This window comes from Bacillus rossius, chromosome 1 (genome assembly GCF_032445375.1).
Source record: "Bacillus rossius redtenbacheri isolate Brsri chromosome 1, Brsri_v3, whole genome shotgun sequence".
Classification (NCBI taxonomy): domain Eukaryota; kingdom Metazoa; phylum Arthropoda; class Insecta; order Phasmatodea; family Bacillidae; genus Bacillus; species Bacillus rossius.
This window is the reverse complement of record NC_086330.1, coordinates 285,077,932-285,100,283: the sequence shown is the minus strand read 5'-3', so window position 1 is coordinate 285,100,283 and position 22,352 is coordinate 285,077,932. Positions and strand designations below refer to the sequence as shown.

Genomic DNA, 22,352 nt, shown 5'->3' with positions numbered 1-22,352 from the left:
CACCGCCAGTGCAGCCACTCACCGCCAGTGCAGCCACTCACCGCCAGTGCAGCCACTCACCGCCAGTGCAGCCACTCACCGCCAGTGCAGCCACTCACCGCCAGTGCAGCCACTCACCGCCAGTGCAGCCACTCACCGCCAGTGCAGCCACTCACCGCCAGTGCAGCCACTCACCGCCAGTGCAGCCACTCACCGCCAGTGCAGCCACTCACCGCCAGTGCAGCCACTCACCGCCAGTGCAGCCACTCACCGCCAGTGCAGCCACTCACCGCCAGTGTAGCCACGCACCGCCAGTGCAGCCACTCACCGCCAGTGCAGCCACTCACCGCCAGTGCAGCCACTCACCGCTAGTGCAGCCACTCACCGCCAGTGCAGCTACTCACCGCCAGTGCAGCCACTCACCGCCAGTGCAGCCACTCACCGCCAGTGCAGCCACTCACCGCTAGTGTAGCCACTCACCGCCAGTGCAGCCACTCACCGCCAGTGCAGCCACTCACCGCCAGTGACGCTACTCACCGCCAGTGCAGCCACTCACCGCCAGTGCATATACTCACCGCCAGTGTAGCCACGCACCGCCAGTGTAGCCACTCACCGCCAGTGCAGCCACTCACCGCCAGTGCAGCCACTCACCGCCAGTGCAGCCACTCACCGCCAGTGACGCTACTCACCGCCAGTGCAGCCACTCACCGCCAGTGCATATACTCACCGCCAGTGTAGCCACGCACCGCCAGTGTAGCCACTCACCGCCAGTGCAACCACTCACTGCCAGTGTAGCCACGCACCGCCAGTGTAGCCACGCACCGCCAGTGTAGCCACTCACCGCCAGTGCATATACTCACCGCCAGTGCAGCCACTCACCGCCAGTGCAGCCACTCACTGCCAGTGTAGCCACGCACCGCCAGTGTAGCCACTCACCGCCAGTGCAGCCACTCACCGCCAGTGCAGCCACTCACCGCCAGTGTAGACACGCACCGCCAGTGCAGCCACTCACCGCCAGTGTAGCCACGCACCGCCAGTGCAGCCACTCACCGCCAGTGCAGCCACTCACCGCCAGTGCAGCCACTCACCGCCAGTGACGCTACTCACCGCCAGTGCAGCCACTCACCGCCAGTGCATATACTCACCGCCAGTGTAGCCACGCACCGCCAGTGCAGCCACTCACCGCCAGTGCAGCCACTCACTGCCAGTGTAGCCACGCACCGCCAGTGTAGCCACGCACCGCCAGTGTAGCCACTCACCGCCAGTGTAGCCACGCACCGCCAGTGTAGCCACTCACTACCAGTGCAGCCACTCACCGCCAGTGCAGCCACTCACTGCCAGTGTAGCCACGCACCGCCAGTGTAGCCACTCACCGCCAGTGCAGCCACTCACCGCCAGTGCAGCCACTCACCGCCAGTGTAGCCACGCACCGCCAGTGCAGCCACTCACCGCCAGTGTAGCCACGCACCGCCAGTGCAGCCACTCACCGCCAGTGCAGCCACTCACCGCCAGTGCAGCCACTCACCGCCAGTGCAGCCACTCACCGCCAGTGCAGCCACTCACCGCCAGTGCAGCCACTCACCGCCAGTGCAGCCACTCACCGCCAGTGCAGCCACTCACCGCCAGTGCAGCCACTCACCGCCAGTGCAGCCACTCACCGCCAGTGCAGCCACTCACCGCCAGTGCAGCCACTCACCGCCAGTGCAGCCACTCACCGCCAGTGCAGCCACTCACCGCCAGTGCAGCCACTCACCGCCAGTGTAGCCACGCACCGCCAGTGCAGCCACTCACCGCCAGTGCAGCCACTCACCGCCAGTGCAGCCACTCACCGCTAGTGTAGCCACTCACCGCTAGTGCAGCCACTCACCGCTAGTGCAGCCACTCACCGCCAGTGCAGCTACTCACCGCCAGTGCAGCCACTCACCGCCAGTGCAGCCACTCACCGCCAGTGCAGCCACTCACCGCTAGTGTAGCCACTCACCGCCAGTGTAGCCACTCACCGCCAGTGCAGCCACTCACCGCCAGTGCAGCCACGCACCGCCAGTGTAGCCACTCACCGCCAGTGCAGCCACTCACCGCCAGTGCAGCCACTCACCGCTAGTGTAGCCACTCACCGCCAGTGCAGCCACTCACCGCCAGTGCAGCCACGCACCGCCAGTGCAGCCACTCACCACCAGTGTAGCCACTCACCGCGAGGTGCGAGCGCCGCTGGTCATCTCGTAAATTTAGCAATGGATACAAAAATTAAAGCGGATCACACGTCCAAGTGCCTAAACCCCGCATGGGAGACTCTTTGCTACTATTCATCCAGACCACCCTCTGTCTCCTATATACTCCTGCGCTATTAATGCACGCCATTGCATCCCGCATATCAGTGCCGATGGTTTTGCCTGTGTCTATACAGGTTTTACCTGGGCGCTACTTAGCATAGTTTTAAGATAGGGGGTTATTCATGGCTTCAATCGCTGCCATGGCTGGCCAATCCCCGAACAAAGCACACGATGCATGCTACCATCTCCCTGCATGGTTAATCCCAACTTGATTAATCGTTTAGGTTCCAGCCTGCTACGCACCTAGATCCTTCCCTAACCCGGACCCTAGTTATAGGTTAGAAAAAAATCTTTAAGATTTCATACATTTTCACGATTTTTAGAATATGTTATATGTAGCTGAAATTAAAACTTTTTCATTTTTTTTACAGTCAATTATACATAGGAAAACTTACTCTCCTGAAAAACAAATTACGAATATATTGAAAATAAAATAACCAATCTTTTACTTTTTCAACAGAAAAAAAAACCAAGCGTCTGACTCAGGTTCAATGAATATTGCTTCATTCTCCCTCCCCTGGAAGCGGAGTTCCGCAGCCGAGGATTGCCGGACTCGGCCGAGGAGCGGGAGACGCCATCGCGGCCCAGACGCGCCCCCGCCAGTCTTCCGAGAAGCACCGGCGCAGCGGTGCGGAGATGGCGGCGGCGGTAGCTGGCGCGGCGGCGACTGCGCGGTGGCGCGGCGACCTGTAATGCCGGCGGGCGAGCGGTGCGAGCCATGAGCTGGCTGCTGCCCCTCGTGCTGCCCCTCGTGCTGTCCTGCTGGTGCTGGCCCGATGACGACCCGCTGCAGCCCGCGCCGGGCGACGAGGCCAACACCACGAGTGAGTTCCTCCTTAGCTCTCTGGTGGGGGTCATCCCGCGACCGCGGTGCAACCACGGTGCTGCCATCTGCGGCGGATGGCGCGATCCAAAGTTCACAAAGACAAAGGGAAACTCTGTACTGCAAACTGTTTGATGAATTTTAATAAAATTACTTGACGAAAATCAGGTCTATAGCCGGGGTTTAGTATTTTTTTTTTTTTTTTTTTTTTTTTAAGTCTTTTCCGCTTTTATCGCAGCCGTTTCATTATATAGTTTGAAATTTCGGTCTGCAAATCGAATGATTCAATAGTCGACGTAGCTCCTGCGGCAGGGAATACTAGAGGTGGTCGCGGAAGCTTAATGTGATTCGCGTCCAGAAATGTAGTTGGAAACACAATTTGCATATATTTATCACGCTCGGGATTATTTGTAAGGATTCTGCGTTTAATATCGTGTCCGAGTTTCGAATTATTAGTGTATTCGCAGCATGAGTATACGTGAATCTGCTTGTTACAGAGGTTAGATGTTACACATTACTGGCGAGTACTAAAAGACTAGATTTCTTAATGTTAATTTATTTTTCCTTTATATGCATTTTTGACCAGATAGCATAAGCTATATGTGGTATAGGGCATGTCAAATTCAAAATACATATTCTACATTCAAATCACAAAAAAAAAAAAAAAAAAACCCTGCCCCCTTAAAATATAAATTCGTGTTTAAAACCCCCATAGTGTCCAAAAAATTTGGTAATCAATTAAAATACAGTAAAAACACATAAAATACCTTTTTTAAGATATTTAAAATTAAACCATGGGTATCATGGTGACTTCACATAACATACGCACATATATATGTATGGGTTTTTCAAGAAGCAACATAAGTTGTATATATTAATTTAGCAATTTCACCGTGCGCTACCAACTTATTGTTCATATTCTTTAGTTTTTTTAATTATTCCCCTCTTTCTTCTGTGTTTTCAAGAAACCCTTTCAACCCCTAGAAAGGAGTTAAAAATAAATTTTAATAGTCGATTTTTATGATTAATACTGTTATTATATATCGTAAAGTATTACAACGATTATACTTTTAAAATGGCTTCATAACTAAAACATAAATGTATAGACACGCGATAAATACAAATATGGCATCTTTTGGTTTGATGTTTATTGTCCGAAAATCAGTCAAGAGAGCTAACTCAGTCACTAGCAGTTCTATACAAGGATAAAAAACAGAGTATATACCGGCACTTAGACAGTAAATGAATTAAAGTACTTACGATGCAACACATTGCACTTGTTCTTGTGGTGTACTAGAACGGTTCGGACGGATATAGATATTTTCCAGCTCAACGGGTTTTTTTATAATTAATATTTTCAATAAATAAATTCTCTCCCCACATTAGTACTTAAATGTTCTATCATACATAACCTACAAAAATATTTTCAAAATGGCGACGTTTCTTTACTTGGAAGTACGAAGTAAGTACACGGTATCCGAATACTTTCACTGCTGGCACCACCTGTTGACAGCTGGTCGTACTAATGTGGACGCAGCCATTTTAAGTCGCGATATCTACCAATATTCAGCCAAACGTAAATAAAAACGACCAATTCTAAACTTTTAATTACGCGTGGATGTTACAAACGCTAGCGATCAAAATAAAAATTAACGAATCCCAAAATATTAAAAATACTTATAATGAGCATTTACTATCCTTATAAATTTAAGTTAGCCTGTCGGTAAATTTTACTAACTTTTTTTTAAAACTATTTGAGTTATCACTTACTTTTCTCAAAAATCCGAAGTAATATTATATATCATCCAAATAAAACAGGTTACCGAAGCTAATGGACGAAGCGACGCATCAGTGGATGCGAGTGTCGCATCCTTAGAAATCTTGAGTCCAGGAGACTCATGTGGGGATGCATCGGCATTCCTTGTGAAAATCCGGAAGCCACGCAAAGATGCCCGCTCCCACTACGATGCAGTTTTAGTGGATCCCTTAGCTAAGGGATTCATTATGCTAGTATTCGGATGCAGCCACGGAAATCTATCTTCATACCATATCGATAATGTGACATTAAGAATTATTTCTGCTGAGTTTGCAGGACACCGTTTGAAGCGAGAAAAGAAAAGAGACATTGGGAGGGCTTTGAACACTTTAAACCCTCCCCTTGCTCCAACTTTAATCCTTCCCCAGAAAAGTGGCTGTAAGGAGGGCGAACCGATTTGCGATATTCCACATGTAACAACTCACAGATTTTATAATCTATGAAAATCATTGCAGCTAATGTTGGATGGTAATTTTCGCCGTTGAGGGTTTGAAAGGATACAGCTATTTCCGGAAATTTTTCCCTGGTGCCTGCAGACAGGGAAACCAATCTAAAAACAGGAAAAATCAGAGAAATGAAATGTATGTTCGAAATATGGAAAATCAGGGAATTTGACTTGTTGTTGGTTACCAAACGTGATTAGTAAATTTTTTCATATTAGTGTGCTCTTTAAATGTCTGAAAACCAGTCTGTATTTGAACCATAAATTAATAGTCTGAAAACTCAATATGTTTTTTTATCGTCAATTGAACGTAAGATAAACCATCAGTGAATAAACTGTCTATTGATATAATTATTTGAAGCACAGTAGAATGTCCGCAGCTATTCACCGGGTCCCAATCAACAAATTATGTTTTCAAAGTTCTATCAAATACAGTAGTTTCATATTAAAGAAGGGCAGCGTAGGTTGCATAACATTGGTGCAAGTGGTAACAGTGCGCGCACGTACTGTGTGGGAAAAGATTTTGTGGTCATTTTGACAGGTTTTGTGTAGTCGAATGTGTTTCGGTAAGTAGCTGCAGTTTAATATGTTTATGTCACATTGCAAGATTGATTAATGAGACAGGAGGAACATGTTTTTTTTGGCTATTAATTATCCGTATTACATTTACACTTATATAGCTAGGTTAAAAAGACTAGTTGGTTACTTTGCTCCACACATAACTATACATTGATCTCGCACATTAATAACACATGCCTTTTTACCAATTTAAAAAAATGGCTTTAAAAATTTTTTGTCTTGATATTTTTCTGGTATGTTTTCTATAGTTTGACACTAGTAAATACCAGTTTTTTTACGGACATGATAACTACTGTCAGTTTGCACAATTACTTCTAGGCTACTACGCGAAATGAAAGGATGGAAAAATTCAGTCGAATACGTTTGTATATATAAAAAAACCAACAAAGAGAGTTGAAATGGCAAAGATTTTTTGAAAACTGAAAAATTAGTATAACAATCTTATTATGAAAAATAATGTATTCGTTTGAATTTATTAACGTAATAAGAGAAGTATGAAAATTTTGAAAAAGTTTTTTTTTTTAGAACACCAGCATTAGATCAAGGGGTGAAAAAAAAAATGTGGAGTTTAAGGAAACAAAAATTCTAAACTTCCTTGATAGGCACATGATTATATCCGTTTAAATTTATTGTAAACAATGTACACATTATTCAAACCATTTGTCTAAAATAATTTTTCATAGAACGAAACAATTACTACAAGGGTTGGGAATATAGTGGTTGAAGGACCAAAAGAAATTTCAAACTCCCTTACAAATTCGTAAAAATTATTGTAAAAAATATTAAATATTATCTAACACTGCGTGCTGAACATGAAAAAGAAAATGTGTAACGTTAAACAATTAGGTTGAAAAAAGTTATACAGACAAAAAATGTTGCACGATATATGACAGGTAATATTGCAGCTAGGTTTCCTTTATCACGACACGACAAATAAGAACTCGATACAGGTAATCAAATTTCATAGTGCTTGCAAGCACTCCTTCCCCTACATGGCAAGTAATATATGGCATAAGAGGAGAGGTAAAAAAAGGTATATAGATATCGTTTACCTCGTCCAGGAAATAATTAGGTCCTTTCTATTGCAAAACCTGTTAAAATAAAAGCAATGTTAAAGTTATGTTCTGTGTGGTTTTTGTACAACTTTTTGTTGATTTTGTAACACTGTAATGTGTTAATATCTGACTACCCTAAATGTTAATATGTTATTGTTTTTTTTTTATACAGTGATCCCCGCAGGCCGAGTCTGAATTCCACCGACAAACTTCGACTGCATGTTGATGTTCATCAGGAAAAAATAACTTGATAACATGTGTACATGAAAACTCTGAAGTGTGTCCCAAGGCTGGTATACGTATTGAAAGTTGAATCTGAACAACAATTTTATTGTAAAATAAAGTATTTAAGATTGAATATAGAACACTGAGCGTCCGGATTAAGTTTTAACTGCATTTACTTCTACAACCAATACGAATTTTGTTCGTAACACGCCACAATAATATTTGGTAATTAAAGGCGCTACCCCCAATTACGTCAAAGAAATAATATTGCAAAAGCGACAAAATTCGCGGTGATATTAGAATTTCATGCAATCAAACATAATTCACAAGCTCAGTGTTCATCTTAAGTACTTTCTTCTATTGTTTAACTTGGGTAGCTCTTTAGACCATAAGTCTTATAGAAGTATATGTTTGAACTTTTTTCATTATGAACCTGCAGCCGAAGACCTTCGGTCGAGTTCTGTGTGTGTGTGTGTGTGTGTGTGTGTGTGTGTGTGTGTGTGTGTGTGTGTGTGTGTCTCCGGCACGTATGAGCGAATTCGTGAAGCCAAGCCAACTTTTTCTTGCTACGGCCGGTTTTCAAAACCAATTCGGATTACTAAATTGCCACCTGCACTTAAAACAGTGTTTCTTTTTTCCATGTGTAACTACTTAGCTCTTGGTATACGGCATTTGGTAGGGTAATTTTGTGAATGGAAGGAACTGAAGTCGCATAGAACGGAAATGTGTTACAACCACGGTGCTGCCATCTGTGGCGTTTGGCGCGAACCAAAGCTCACAAATCCAAAGGGAATCTTTACAATATTAACTGTGTATTGAAATTTAACAAGATGGGAAGTACTTTTGGTACAATTCTTTGTCGTTAATCAGTTTTGAAGCCAGGTTTAGTAATTTTTTCAAGTTTTTGTTCACTTTCATTGTAGCTGTTTCATTATGTAGTTTAACATTTTCGGTCTGGTAATAAAATGATTCAATAGTCGTAGCTGCACCGGCAGCGAATTCTAGCGGCGGATGCGGAAAATAATTGTGATTTGCGTCAAGGAATGTATTTGAAGACACAACTTTCGTATATTTATCACATTCGGCATATTTAAAAGAAATCGACTTTAAATTTCGTTTCCGAGTTAAGTTTATTTAAAAAATGAGAACATAGGAATTTGCTCGTTACCGACGTTAGATGTTACATGTCACTGGCGAGTACTGAAATACTAGCTCACTTTTTATTTTTTTGTTTTGTTTTCCAATTGGAGCATTTAACTGCGTGGACGGGCCTTGCGAATGCTCGAACGAAGCAGTCTCTGTCCTGACAGCTGTCGCTTCCAACACTCGCCGATTAACGGACTCTCGCGTCCACATTAGGCGACTCTTAATCGCGCGATTGTTTAGTCGTATCAGTCTAGCACCCGGGACTGAAATGCGAATGCACATGCGGCTATGCTATCGTGGCGATTAAAATCATGCGACCAGACGCATTTCCACGACGACACGATTGTCGTTAGCCCAAACTAGTTAACTGGACACGCAAACAGTCGCAGTCTAGCTGCCGGAATGGACAGCCAGGTTGCGGGTGTAAAACAAGTTCTAAAAGCCTAGTTAATTAAATACCGTTTTATTTATTGCCTAATATTAACACTATTAAAGCATAACAAATAAATTATTAAATTGTCAATCCACAAATTTATCACTCTTTCATAAGGTCCACAATTTACTTTCCCAATTGCAAGGGTGCCCATATGATAGTTTGTAAAAGGGAAAAAAAGGGGGGGGGGGGGTTATACCTGGGGATATGGAGTGTTTTTAATATTTTGGAAGACGAATGGTGACTTGTAAGTAGTTATAAAAAACCGCTATATAAAATATTTTATTGTTGAACGTCTTCTACGTTGGAACGAATATTAAATAATTTTCTAGAGAGAAAAACACCTGAATACACTACATTTTTTCCTTACTCTGAGATCTAGAGGGGAGGGCTAACCCCCCCTCCTTGACCTAGAGCATGGGCGCCCATGCCCAATGGAGCTCGGCTCGACAGTGGCTCTCTCTACCGCTCGCCTCTTACCTCGCACCTCTGTCCCAGTACACAGCCTCGCGCTACTCGCTCGTCCGTCGCACACAACACAGTCCCGACGCACCAGTCTCCGCACACGCAGCCCGTCACTCTACGTCCATCTTCGCTCACCAAGGGGTCACTCGCCCTCTTCACTTGACTTCACTGTCTCGGAGGCTGGCGTCGCCGTTTTTATAACCCTCAGCTCCCTTCTGGAATGGTCTCACACCTCTTCGAAGTGTTCTCGCACCTCTTAGAAGTGTCGCATCATCAGGGTCGACTTGAAACCCGAAGCTCTAAGAAGAATGGCGTTCCAGTTACGCCACTCCTCGTATGCAAGGCTCTGGAAACAGGTCGAACCCTCATGAGGCGCAGACAGTTCTCCGGTCTGAATGATAAAGCGCCAAGGAAGGGGGAAGTGAGGGGAGGAGGTAGTCAGGCGCCGTTTATAATCCGATTAGGCATGTAGTGGTAATGGACCGCGCCCCACTTGCGGGATAACGGGTCAGCTGGTCTGCCTCGTAGTTTCGCCTATAGTTTACTCGTAACAATACAATCGTAGAGGTAGATACGTTTCGCAAAAAAAAAAAAACTTGTTAGACTGCAGTTTCTTCTTCGTAATTGGCGGCCGTGTGCAAAAGACACCGTTGTGTTATTTTTCCGAGCCATTCTGGACACGTTTTCAACCACACAAAATTGCTGTCGTGTGCCAACTGTGGTAGTATATACAACAAATAATCAACCAATCACGAAATACATACGATGCTACAGTGTTTTTAACGCACAACTAAAGGCTCAAATGTTTTATCGAAAAATTCAAGCCGTGGTTTTGGAATGGTATTTTGCTTCATTCGGTTTCTACAACCAATGCAGATAAACTGCTATCTGCATCCACGGCGGGTTTAACAGTCGTGACGCGATAAGCGAGAGGCGCATATCGATTCTCTAAAATGATTGCTTGTCGTCGCTCCGGCTTAATGAACCGCGAACCCTCCTCCGCCCTCCTCCAGGATTTACCCATTTGGCTCGATCAACTACTAACAGAAAATTATGCGGGAGATGGCTAGAGACTCGAAAGTAAAATTCGCGGGTTAAATGACCGGTAGGATAGACCCCGTAATTATGGGCACGATTTTTCCACGGATATATTTCTCTCCAGACTAGTCTCAACTTGCATAATGCAATCAAACCTTTTAAGAGTGCTCATCGGTGGATAATAAGGGGCTGGTTACACGTGATTGCGTAACCACTTCTTCTCCTTGTTTGTAACTTTCTCAGGGTCGTCAAGGGCGTGTCAAGAGCGCTGAAGTCAATCATCGACGTGAAGTAGATTTATATCTGCTTCAAGTCTACTTTTGGTACACAATGAATCTGTGAAATTATCGTGGCTCTATCCATGGTCTTAGTAGCAATTGTTTTTAATTTTGAGAACTTTCAATTGTGTTCGCCTATTTCTTATGGTTTGTGCCACATTTTTAGTTTTAAAGATACAGGTGCAAATTGTGTGTTTGTCACGACTGCAATACTAATGGGGACGTGAATTTCGGGCCTCATAAGTATAGGAGCGCTTTCGGTTACTGCTGCAGCGACAAGTAATGGAAAGTTCCAGAGTTGAAAAAATGCCGCGATTATACCTGTTTTCCGACATTACGGACCAGGTTCGTGTGAATCTAAGGTATTTTTCAATACAATTTTCTGTAAATTCACCAGAATGTCTAACCTTATGCGTACTCGGGCCGACGCAATCTGTTCAATGGCTGCGAGACATGTTGCTCGTGACTTCTCCAGTGGCAGGCTTGATATTGGCGAGAACTGTGGGCCAATAGAAGATACGGCATACATGTTCAAGTGACTGGATTTTATCTCGGCTCGAAATGCACCCGCTAATTTTTCCTGTCTAGTGATTGGGGGAGACAATACTTCTCCTTGTTTATTGCTGGTTTCAGTTCATACTAAGATAACAGTGGTACAATCATTAGAGTAAAGCTGTAAAGTCTGTATCGTTTAACTTGTCTCAAATAATGAAACCCATTTCTCAAATGTCCTTAACAGATCATCACATGATGTTTGTTTACGAATACTGAAAAAACAACACCATGAAGTTGATAGAACTACAGCGACAGAAGAATACATAAACCTTTTCGCGAAATAATCTGATCGCTTGTTGGACTGCAATAAGGTATGCCCGCGTTAGAGATTGTTTCCATGTGATTGGCAGCCGCCTGCAAGAGAAGCCATTAGGACGCGTTTGTTTCCGTACTGGCTGGCTACGACTGATGTGCTGGCAGTAGACATGCACCTGAAATAAACCTAGCCAGACACGAAACACAGATAATGATACAGTGTTTTAGCACATAGCTGGTCTGAAATCTTTTAGCTAAAAGTACATGGGTACTAAAAAGTGGTACTACTTTTAACAACTATCAAAAATGAAACATGTTATGTGACGCGGACTATAAATAAGTCTACTTTACTACAGAATGAATACCGGAAAATCTTCGTGCCTCTATTTACTGAAAACATGTCTTGCGTAAGATAGTTTACAAAAACATTGTATCTCATTCTTACTATTTTGGATGAAAGAATATATATATTTTAATGAAGTAGGCCTAGTTATTTTCAGAAGAATCGCAGCTGCGTTCCTATTGGCCCATTCAGGAACCATACAAGTTTCTGTCGCCGGACAGAGCCAAAGATGTGATTAATTTTGAAGACACAAAAAAATGGCTTATTGAAACACAAAAACAATCACACTTTCTTGCGATGAATTACCAGAGGTCTTAATCATTAAGGGCAGGAATTTTTTTTAGCAAAACGTCTGGCCACACGTTAAACTGCAATTAAGGCACACCCGTACCAGAGAGTTATCCTTTTTGATTGGCAGTCGTCTGCAAGAGAAGCCATTGCATATCTCAGCTGGCCATTCAGTGCTGTACGATTCTTGTGCGGACTGAGAGATACTTAACCAATCAAAAAACACAGAATACGCCGAAGGTCGAGGTCTTCTAGCGCGGGCATGACAGGACGTAGGAGCATACAGGTGTCTACAAGGCAGCGTAGTGGCGAAATATACAGAAAAATGGCAGGAACTGTGTAAATCACCATCCCCAAATATGGCACACGTCCTGTCACCTATATTTCATGAGATGTAGCCAGCAGGGTAAATCCTGAAATCCTCTCTGGCGATGCAGCTCGAGGGTTAGGCATATTGCATGAATATTGCATCTTGTGATCCCGGCTTTACTTCCTTGCGCAACCCATATCTCTCTTTTTTTTTGCAATAGATGTCGGTTTTTTATTAACTTCGTTTAAAATACATTTTGCTGCATTTATTTTCCTCCGCAAAATCAAGTTATCGTTTATCTGAAATTTATACCAGCTATTTATTTAAGCTTTCGTGTTCTCTCCTTAACTGACGCGTTTCACTGTACTTTTCATATTTTTAGCATAACATTTAAGGGCATGTGTTTTTACTTGAATAAATAAATAAATAAATAAATAAATAAATAACGCTCTTTAGACGGCAATACAGTTTGCCTGTGCCAGCGGTTTCTTCCTTGTGATTGGTGGCCGTCTGCAAGATAAGCCATTGCCTTATTTGGCCGGACCATTCCGGATGCGTTTGCTTCCGCACAAAATTGCTGTGATTGGTGTGCCGACAGAAGACAGGCAGGCCTTCCGGAAAGAAACTCAACAAATCATGAAACACAGCCAATACCGGCCTTAATTCCAACACGAACTCACAAGCACACACACTCCTCTTCCTTCCGCTTGTCTGTTTTCTCTGTGTGCAGCGCGACACAGACTCGGATGTCGGGATCCAGCGAGGGTTTTACGAAGATCCAGTTATCTGGACTACAGACAGAGAACCCTTTGTTGATTTGAGGTGCATTCTCGTTTGTAAAGTCCGTAATTCACCTTAATTTCTAACAGCATGGCACCACTTACAACGAAGTCTGGACTATATATATATATATATATATATATATATATATATATATATATATATATATATATATATAGTAAATGGATCAGAAATATTCATTTAATATTTCAGATATTTGTAAATTTGTATATTTATATAAAAAAAGCTGGGTCACTACCAAGTAGTGTTCGCAGTTATATTGGTTTCGGATTCTTACCCAGAAACTTATGCTTTGTGTTGTCCCCCAGTACCTCCAATAGTTCCAGTTATTTGTAAACCGTTCCCTGAAATGGTTTCCAGTATTAACTTCATCAGCACTATACGACAAAATAAATTCAAATTGTTGAATATTCGAATATATTTTCCATGGTTTAAAAAAAAATACGCTTGAATCAAACATAAATTATAATATATAATTCTGCGCCACCTTTTGAGAGAAATACTCATTATTATCTCGAAAAACGTAATTCATATATGCGAAAATAACCATAGCCATGTGTTATACAAAGATACAAAATCTTTCTTGTAGTATTACAAACTAAGTATTTCTTATATTGTTACAAACTAAGAATTTTGGCAACTGGTTTCCAAAGGAATTTTTTGTAAAAGTACAGAAGATAATTTCTGTGCGGACTTCTTATATATGTCGTATATTTGTTGTTGTTGTTGTTGTTGATGCAGATAGTTTTTTTCTTTAAGCAAACAGAGGGGTTTATTAGCCACAGGGCCTCTAAACACTGACCGATTCCCGTCACTACACCCGTGCAATCAGTGCGAAGAGGTATATTTGCTGTGTTCCGTAACTCGACCAACAGCATCAATGCAACTGCTACGCCGACATCCTCGCGCGTACGTGGTCTGAAGTACAAGCGGTTCAATAGCTGACGTCACAGCGCGAGAACGTTGGCGGGAACGTTGGAGTTTCGTGGTTTAGAGAGTTGGTAGCGCCGCAGGCAGTTTCTGAACTCAAGCACGCTGGATACTTCACTTCCCAACGTTGTGTACGAGAGCAGTTGTGGCGTGTGGACTATTTGACCTTGATGATTTTTAACAATTTGGTACATTTATTTTCATAAAAAATGAGTAATTTTGAACACTTAATTAATTGACACGGGAATTTATGACGACCTAATTAAAAATATTATCCTTGTTTCTTAAGTTAGGTACTGTGAGTGTGTATGTGCATGTATTTGTTGACACTTTATTCTAAACATGTTTAAATACAGTGGAGTCCCGATAATTCGTACTTCGGTAATCCGCAAGTCCACTTAATCCGAAACCGAGTGTCAAAATGAATGTCAAAATTAAGCCACACTAATCTTACAATATTTCTGTTTGCCAGAAAAATAATGTTAGACAATGTACTGAAATAATTATTACTGAACTACAGTGGTTAGAAATAATTTGTTTCTAGGCAGTGTTCCTCTCTCTTAGCATCAACTTCATCCCGAGAGTTTGCTATGTTTAAAAAAAACCTTCAAAAATATACCGTGTAATCACATGTAATAATACACATTTGTGTGATTACACCTTATGTAATTTAAGTTTATTTTAAGAATGAACAAGCTTAACTAGTCTCTTTAAATCTAATATCACGCTGAAACAAACTCGAAAATACCAGCGAAAACTCACAATGTGGCCCAAAACCTCGAACCCCCTGCAGCGTAAAGTCGCATCGACGAAATTATTTGAAACGAACCCCTTTCCCCGCACAAAATTACACAGAAGCAGTTTTCTGTACTTTTACAAAAAAAAAAAAAATCTTTAGAAACCATTTGCCAAGAAATAGTTTCTAATACTTCAAGAAATATTTTTTACTTCCTACAATACATGAAATTCGTTTTTAGAGATAATACTGAGTATTTATTACGAAAATTGGCGCATAATTTTAAAATTGAATTGATTTTTCATGCAAGAATATTATTTTTTAAAAACAATGAATAGATAATCGAATATTCAACAATTTGACTTCATTTTGTTTTATCATAAATCTATTCAGGGAACGGTTTTCAAATAACTTTAACTATTGGAGGTAGGCTACTGAGACAACAATAAGTAGAAATGCCTGGGTAAGAATCCGAACCCAGCATTACTGTAAACACTTCTTTGAAGTCGTGCAGTTGTTTTCATGTAAATGTACAAATTTACAATTAACTGTAATCTTACATCATGCATATTTCTGTTCCATTTACAAAAAAACAAAAGTACAGTGAGTGCGGGCGGTACGGAAACATGCTCCAGTACAGAAAGGGGCCAGAGGGCAGATGTGTGTGGGAATACGCGTGGAGAGGCGAGGCGGAACTGCGAGGTCACGTGAGCGCCACGAGCGCCAGGACACGGACTTCACTGCCACCTGGATGGGAAGCGACTAACTGCAACACGTGTGCCAGTTTGCGAGAATGCGAGCGCGCCCACGAGGAAGCATGCAACCGTGCAACTATGCAGGTGTTCTATACGTGTGTACGTGGAGTCCACGCACGACAGAAGCGAAACTTTTTGCTTATTAGGTATAAATAAAGATAAATGATTAGTATTTTTTAATTGAACGAGATAAAATAAATGAGAATAGTAAAGATGCGGATATGATATTAAATTTTAAAAAACCGAGGCGTAGACCGACACAAACAATTATCCGAGAATTCGGTAGCATCACTGCTGCGTCATTTATACATCTCCCCTGCCACCTGCCGTTCAGGCCGTTACAACTAGCATATCGCTTGCCACGCTATGTATTTACATCCCCCCCTCCCTGTTACCGTCATCCCATTCGACCGCTAGTGCATGCGTTTGGAGTGGAGTCGCCGCTGACGCACTCTCCTTTTCACCCGGTTCTCCCATCACGTACCAAACTATTCCCCTCATACGATCGGAATTTTCTTAACGCTCGAAAATTGTAGCTCCCTCAGCGAAGAGGTTTCACTTCAAAAAGCCATCGAGCGCTGCTGCTGGTAACTGTGTTTTCGGCAAATAACTTGGCAGTTAAGATATGATAAAAAAAAAAGGGGGGGTTGTCTGTAAAGTCGGTTTACGGACGATAATTTTACGTGATAACGTCATAAGAAAACATTGATGAAAAATTGCATACTATTTAATTTTCAAATATTATTTACAGTTTGTGCAAATTTAATTTAAATAATTTGTTTAAATATAATCACGAAAATTAGTTTTAGAAATAAACTGGAATCAAATCAATGTCAATAAATTGTTAATTTGAAATGACGAAATTGGACAAATAAAGCAAATGTTTTAAATTGCTGCTTTTAAAAAGCCCGCCTTAACCTGTTTGATATTATAGAAGATTTAATCGCACGGTGGTTGGCCGGTTTTTGCACGCTCGGCTCAGGCGGAACATGACAAGGAGTCATGCTTTTTTGTACGTGCAGCCGGCGGTCATCAATTTATAAGATATTATCACGTCAAAAATTCGCCTTCAATAAAGTATACAATGGAGATCACACAGGAGCAATGGAGATTTGAAGTTGAAACAATCATGGTGAAATGAAACTTGCAATGAGCCTTATAAGGCACGCGACCACTGGTGCGAAGTGAAGCGAAGCGAAACGAGGAGAGGAGAAACGAAGCGCCGCGACCAGGTTGGTGCCCACTGCCGCGAAGTGAAGCGAAGCGAAACGAGGAGAAGAGAAGCGAAGTGCCGCGACCGGGTTGGGCCCACTGCCGCAAAGTGAAGCGAAGCGAGGAGAGGAGAAGCGAAGCGCCACGACCAGGTTGGGCTCACTGCCGCGAAGTGAAACGAAGCGCCGCGACCAGGTTGGGCCCACTCAAGGTTACTAGAGAGAGGGAGGTTCCGCCGAAAGGAAGGGAGAAAGTGGAAGGGGGAGCGACCTGGCCCTGTGACGTAGCTGGGAGCAGAGTCTGGCTGTTGTGTGCTTGCGCTGGGTGTAGCTTCGCATGCATAATGCACTGCGAGCTAGTATCGCTGTTGTGAGCTGTTGGCTCATTTTATAACAAAATATACACATTTCAACATTAATGTAGTATTATTGACATTTAAAGTAAAAACATATATATTTTTTCTTCTATTGGCACACATTTTTATACTGCAGTGCAGGGTTTTAATTCTTGAAGACTTTTTAAGGCTATGAAATATTTTTTTTTACTTGAAAAGTAAAGTAAATATTCATTGAAAAATTTATTTTATTTCTAACTCACAAGATAACTAGTAACGCATCAAAAATGACTGAAAAATACTTTTCATAGACTCGTATACAGCTGCTCTGATTGAAGAAGCGTAACTCTATCAAGTAAAAAAAAAATCGTTGTTGAGAGTGTTCCCATTATTTACAACCAAAGTGCATAGTAGCATAATTTCACACTGAAGTTATTGATACAGAATAAAGTAGTAAAAAAATAATAACTGGAGAAAAACGAGAGTATTTTCAAAAAATAAAGAACAGAGAATAATAATTGTTTATTTTGATGGGAAAAGTATGAAGACTGTGAACTATAAGATCGCAACATATTAAATTATACGTAAAGAAATTGATTAATTACGCACATGATTAGTAAAATAAATTATCTAACACTAACAAAAACAATTGTTAAACAGTGGTTTACTTCGAACATACGTATAAGCAATTTATATATGTGTGTGTGTATGTGTGTTGGTGTGTGTGTAGGTGTGTTTGTGCATACACGTTTAGGAAGTCAATTGTTCTTACTTACGTAAGTTATTGGGTGAACTGCTTCTTTTTTCTCTGCTCCCATTTTGCATTGCTGTCTTGTTCTGCTCTTCTATTCAAATGCCTTAGTCGAAAAAATGTCCTAGTTCTTGCAAGCTTCATTAAAACGTTAGAGTTTATTTCAGGAAACTTCGTCACCAAATTATTAAACAATGCTTGTATAGTTCTTGGCTGAGAGTTTATTCCTTTACCGTGAAGACTCGCAAACACTTCTTCCGCTGATTTCACTGCATTAACGAATGCCTGGGATGGAATCGTCAAACCGCCTCTGCTAATTTTTTCTATCCATCCATCTGCAAAACAAAACACATTTATAAATTAACATAAAATTTATATAGCAATATGTTCAAGGCCGTGGTCTTTCATTTCTAAAATTGTGACAGAAATAATTGTTTTTAACATAAACAGTACGTACCCAATATTGTAAATTGTTGTTTTGTCCATATTTCTTCAAACTGACACTTTTATGCTGTCATAATATTTTGAGACATTATAAACCGTATGATGTTAGCTATTTACCGTACTAACACAATTTCAAATAATTATTGTTTACACAATAACTATAAAAACAATTTTTTCTTCAAAAAATAGTTGTATGTAAAGGGGCGACTGAATTGCGCCCCATTGGAAAGGGCGCCTTTCAGGTTTTTTCGAGCACACACACAATTATTTAAATCCTGATAGGCTGCCTTTCCAGAGTTGGCTGTTCGCTTTGCTTTAAGCGAAAGAAAACCCTGAATTGTGCCCCATCGGAAAGGCCGCCTTTCAGGTTTTTTCCTTGTACGCATACAGTCCGTAAAATCCTGATGGGCTGCCTTTCCAGAGTTGGCTGTTCGCCTTGTTTTAAGCGAAAGAAAACCCTGAATTGTGCCCCATCGGAAAGGCCGCCTTTCAGGTTTTTTCCTTGTACGCATACAGTCCGTAAAATCCTGATGGGCTGCCTTTCCAGAGTCGGCTGTTCGCCTTGTTTTAAGCGAAAGAAAACCCTGAATTGTGCCCCATCGGAAAGGCTCCCTTTCAGAAATTTTTAGTTTTCGTTAGATCGTTGTGGGCACTGAATTTCGCCCCATCGGAAAGGCCGCCTTTCAGGTTTTTTCCTTGTACGCATACAGTTTGTATCATCCTGATGGGCTGCCTTTCCAGAGTTGGCTGTTCGCTCTGTTTTAAGCGAAAGAAAACCCTGAATTTCGCCCCATCGGAAAGGCCGCCTTTCAGGTTTTCCCTTGTACGCATACAGTTCGTAAAATCCTGATGGGCTGCCTTTCCAGAGTTGGCCGTTCGCTCTGTTTTAAGCGAAAGAAAACCCTGAATTTCGCCCCATCGGAAAGGCCGCCTTTCAGGTTTTTCCTTGTACGCATACAGTTCGTAAAATCCCGATGGGCTGCCTTTCCAGAGTTGGCTGTTCGCTCTGTTTTAAGCGAAAGAAAACCCTGAATTGTGCCCCATCGGAAAGGCCGCCTTTCAGGTTTTTTCTTTGTACGCATACAGTTCGTAAAATCCTGATGGGCTGCCTTTCCAGAGTTGGCTGTTCGCTCTGTTTTAAGCGAAAGAAAACCCTGAATTTCGCCCCATCGGAAAGGCCGCCTTTCAGGTTTTTCCTTGTACGCATACAGTTCGTAAAATCCTGATGGGCTGCCTTTCCAGAGTTGGCTGTTCGCTCTGTTTTAAGCGAAAGAAAACCCTGAATTTCGCCCCATCGGAAAGGCCGCCTTTCAGGTTTTTCCTTGTACGCATACAGTTCGTAAAATCCTGATGGGCTGCCTTTCCAGAGTTGGCTGTTCGCTCTGTTTTAAGCGAAAGAAAACCCTGAATTGTGCCCCATCGGAAAGGCCGCCTTTCAGGTTTTTTTCTTGTACGCAATCAGCTCGTAAACTCCTGATGGGCTACTCAGACAGTTTATACTCTTTATTTTATTCCAAGACAATTTTGAATTGTTCCCTATTGTTGAATGATCGGCGCAGATAAAACCCTTTTACGCTCAAAATGCAATCAATGTATGTCTATACAAATTAATATTCAACTTATGGTGTACAACAAAACGAACAATTTTAGTTTCCTTGTAATATTTTATTTTAACATTATAGTTATCTTCTGACTGATGTCTACCATCAGAAACAAAATCGATGCTTATACAATCGCCCAAGAGATCATAAAGCTATACGTGAAGGAAATGCAACGTAAATAAAATTATAATACAACTTATTTCTAGGTACTATTACAGAATAAGACCACGGGGCGTGAGGACATCCAGTGGGCATTACAGTGACTTGTACGGCCGTAGATGTACACACAGGCACAAGACAGCTTTGTTTTTGACATTCGGTGAGGGATAGTAGAGAGCTTTTATAAAGATTGCCGTGACAACTTGTCTATGTTCTTGCGGGTTTGTGGAAGTAGTGTTGCATTTAGTGGGATTTAAACTGTGTAACGCAGAAGGCCTACTGACCATAGTTCTAATCTACGTTTTTTGCACCCATGAATGTGAAGCCATGTAAAGTTAATGTAATAGAAAAAAGTTTAAAATAATCAAAATGAAAAAGTCTATGTGAAAGCGTCTGAGTGCCTGATTATGGCCAGTAATTATAACATACAAAATGAAGTGTACTCACCGATAAACTAAGCTCTAAGCTCTCTTTTTATGTGTATTATATATATATATATACACACACAAACACACACACACTCCACGGTACCAGGTTTTCGTAAAAGCTGCTGCGTGGACTACTGTAGCTGCTCCCATAACACCTTATATCATAGAAATCGTCAGACCAAGAGCAGATTTCGCAGCGGGTTTGACGATATAGCATGCTTTATTTTCTCCAGGAGGTGAACAGGGTTGAAAAATGTTTACACCATTTTATTTTTAACTCCCTAACCTGTGCAGATATGGTACTGTTATTTGGTTCAAAAAAATTGCTAAATTAAAGACCCTATATAATGGTATAGGATTTAGGAAATTATAAAAATAAGGGAGTGAAAAGGGGCGCAAACTGTCTTTGCAATTTCCTTAAAATCTCCCTCTAAATCCCCATAACTTGGGCAGAAATCGCTATGCTTTTTGGTTTCAAACATTGTTGATTTAAATACCTAAAAAAAAAGTATTTTCAGGATTTTTCGAAGTTAAAAATTTAAGGGGTAGAAAAGTGGTGAAAACTGTTTTCGCCATATACTTATTAGCTCCCTAATCTGAACAAATATACAAATATATTTATACTATTTGGTTTCAAATCACTGCTTACTTAAATACCTACAAACTAATTATTTATTTTTTAGACATTTGGAAATGTAGGGACTGAAATTGGGGTAAACCTGTTTTCGCAATAAACTGGACATATATCTTTATCCTCTCTGGTATAAATCTCAACTGGACATGTATCGTTTTTCCCTTAGTATATTAAACTCAGAGTAAAACATAGACTAAACAATTTTAATGCGGGTAAAGTCGTGTCAGGACAGCGTCAGGACCATTATAATAATGGCGAAAGTTTATATTTTTGTTATTCAATCACGCCTGAACAGGTTTGTATAATATTTGGCATAGAGAAAAATTATGTCCAGGAATAGAACATACGCTATTTTTATCCCGAAAAATGGGTTTCTAAGGGAACTAATCAGACATGATCTTTGTTAAGGCTCTACTATACTTTTTGCTAGGTGATATGATATTGTGACCATACATAGGCCTACATAAATAATTTATGCAAAGTTCGTTTGCCTTCCGTTACATAAATGTACGTATATGTTCATCGTTTCTTATGGCCGTAGCAGGTAGTGTTAACATTTTTACAAGCTTTTATTTAACTTGCAATGTTTGTATGTATGTATGTCTGTGTGTTCGACACTAATCTTGGAAGCAGAATTAGAACCACTTCCCTATGTCCGATTAAGCTCAAATTTGGTGCACATATGTATCTTCGGTGACAATACAACAATATGGTACCATGAAGTTCTGATAATGAAGCCGGAAGATGGCCATAGTAATTTCTGAACTAAATAAGATAAACCCATCGAGTTTGGGCTCGATAGAATCGTTTTGAGGAGTATGTTTTTAAACCTCAAATCTACACTGAAATAAAACTTAGTTTGTAAAAACAAATTTGAAATATAGCAAATGAATTAGGCGCAATGATTAGGTTTATACTATCTCAACAATAAGCCAAATTGTTTTATTAATAACAAAAAAACTAAACATCTATATTATAGTGTTTACATAGAGAAATAATATACACCAAATTTTAGAGTACCACAGGGCAAAAAACACAAAATCTGCTTTCTGTAAAAAAGTTGAAGGTCAAGATGCGAAAGTGGAAGACGTTCATCTACCTTAAGAACTTCAGAGGCTCAGCGGCATATTGGCGTACTGCATTAAACGAACTGTTGGCACAAATTCGGTGTCTAGGACCGCAGACTTACTTTTTGACATTCAGTTGC

The 22,352-nt window shown here is 41.5% G+C and overlaps 1 protein-coding gene across 1 annotated transcript in view; it reads left to right on the top strand.

The window, feature by feature from the left end:
• The first annotated feature begins 3,027 nt into the window (after positions 1-3,027).
• The window catches only part of LOC134527680 (uncharacterized), a 165,986-nt gene continuing 146,661 nt past the window's right edge, over positions 3,028-22,352 (top strand). The window contains exon 1 of the mRNA XM_063360579.1: positions 3,028-3,133. Within this exon, the coding sequence (XP_063216649.1) occupies positions 3,028-3,133 (106 nt within the window). The remainder of the gene's footprint in view (positions 3,134-22,352) is intronic.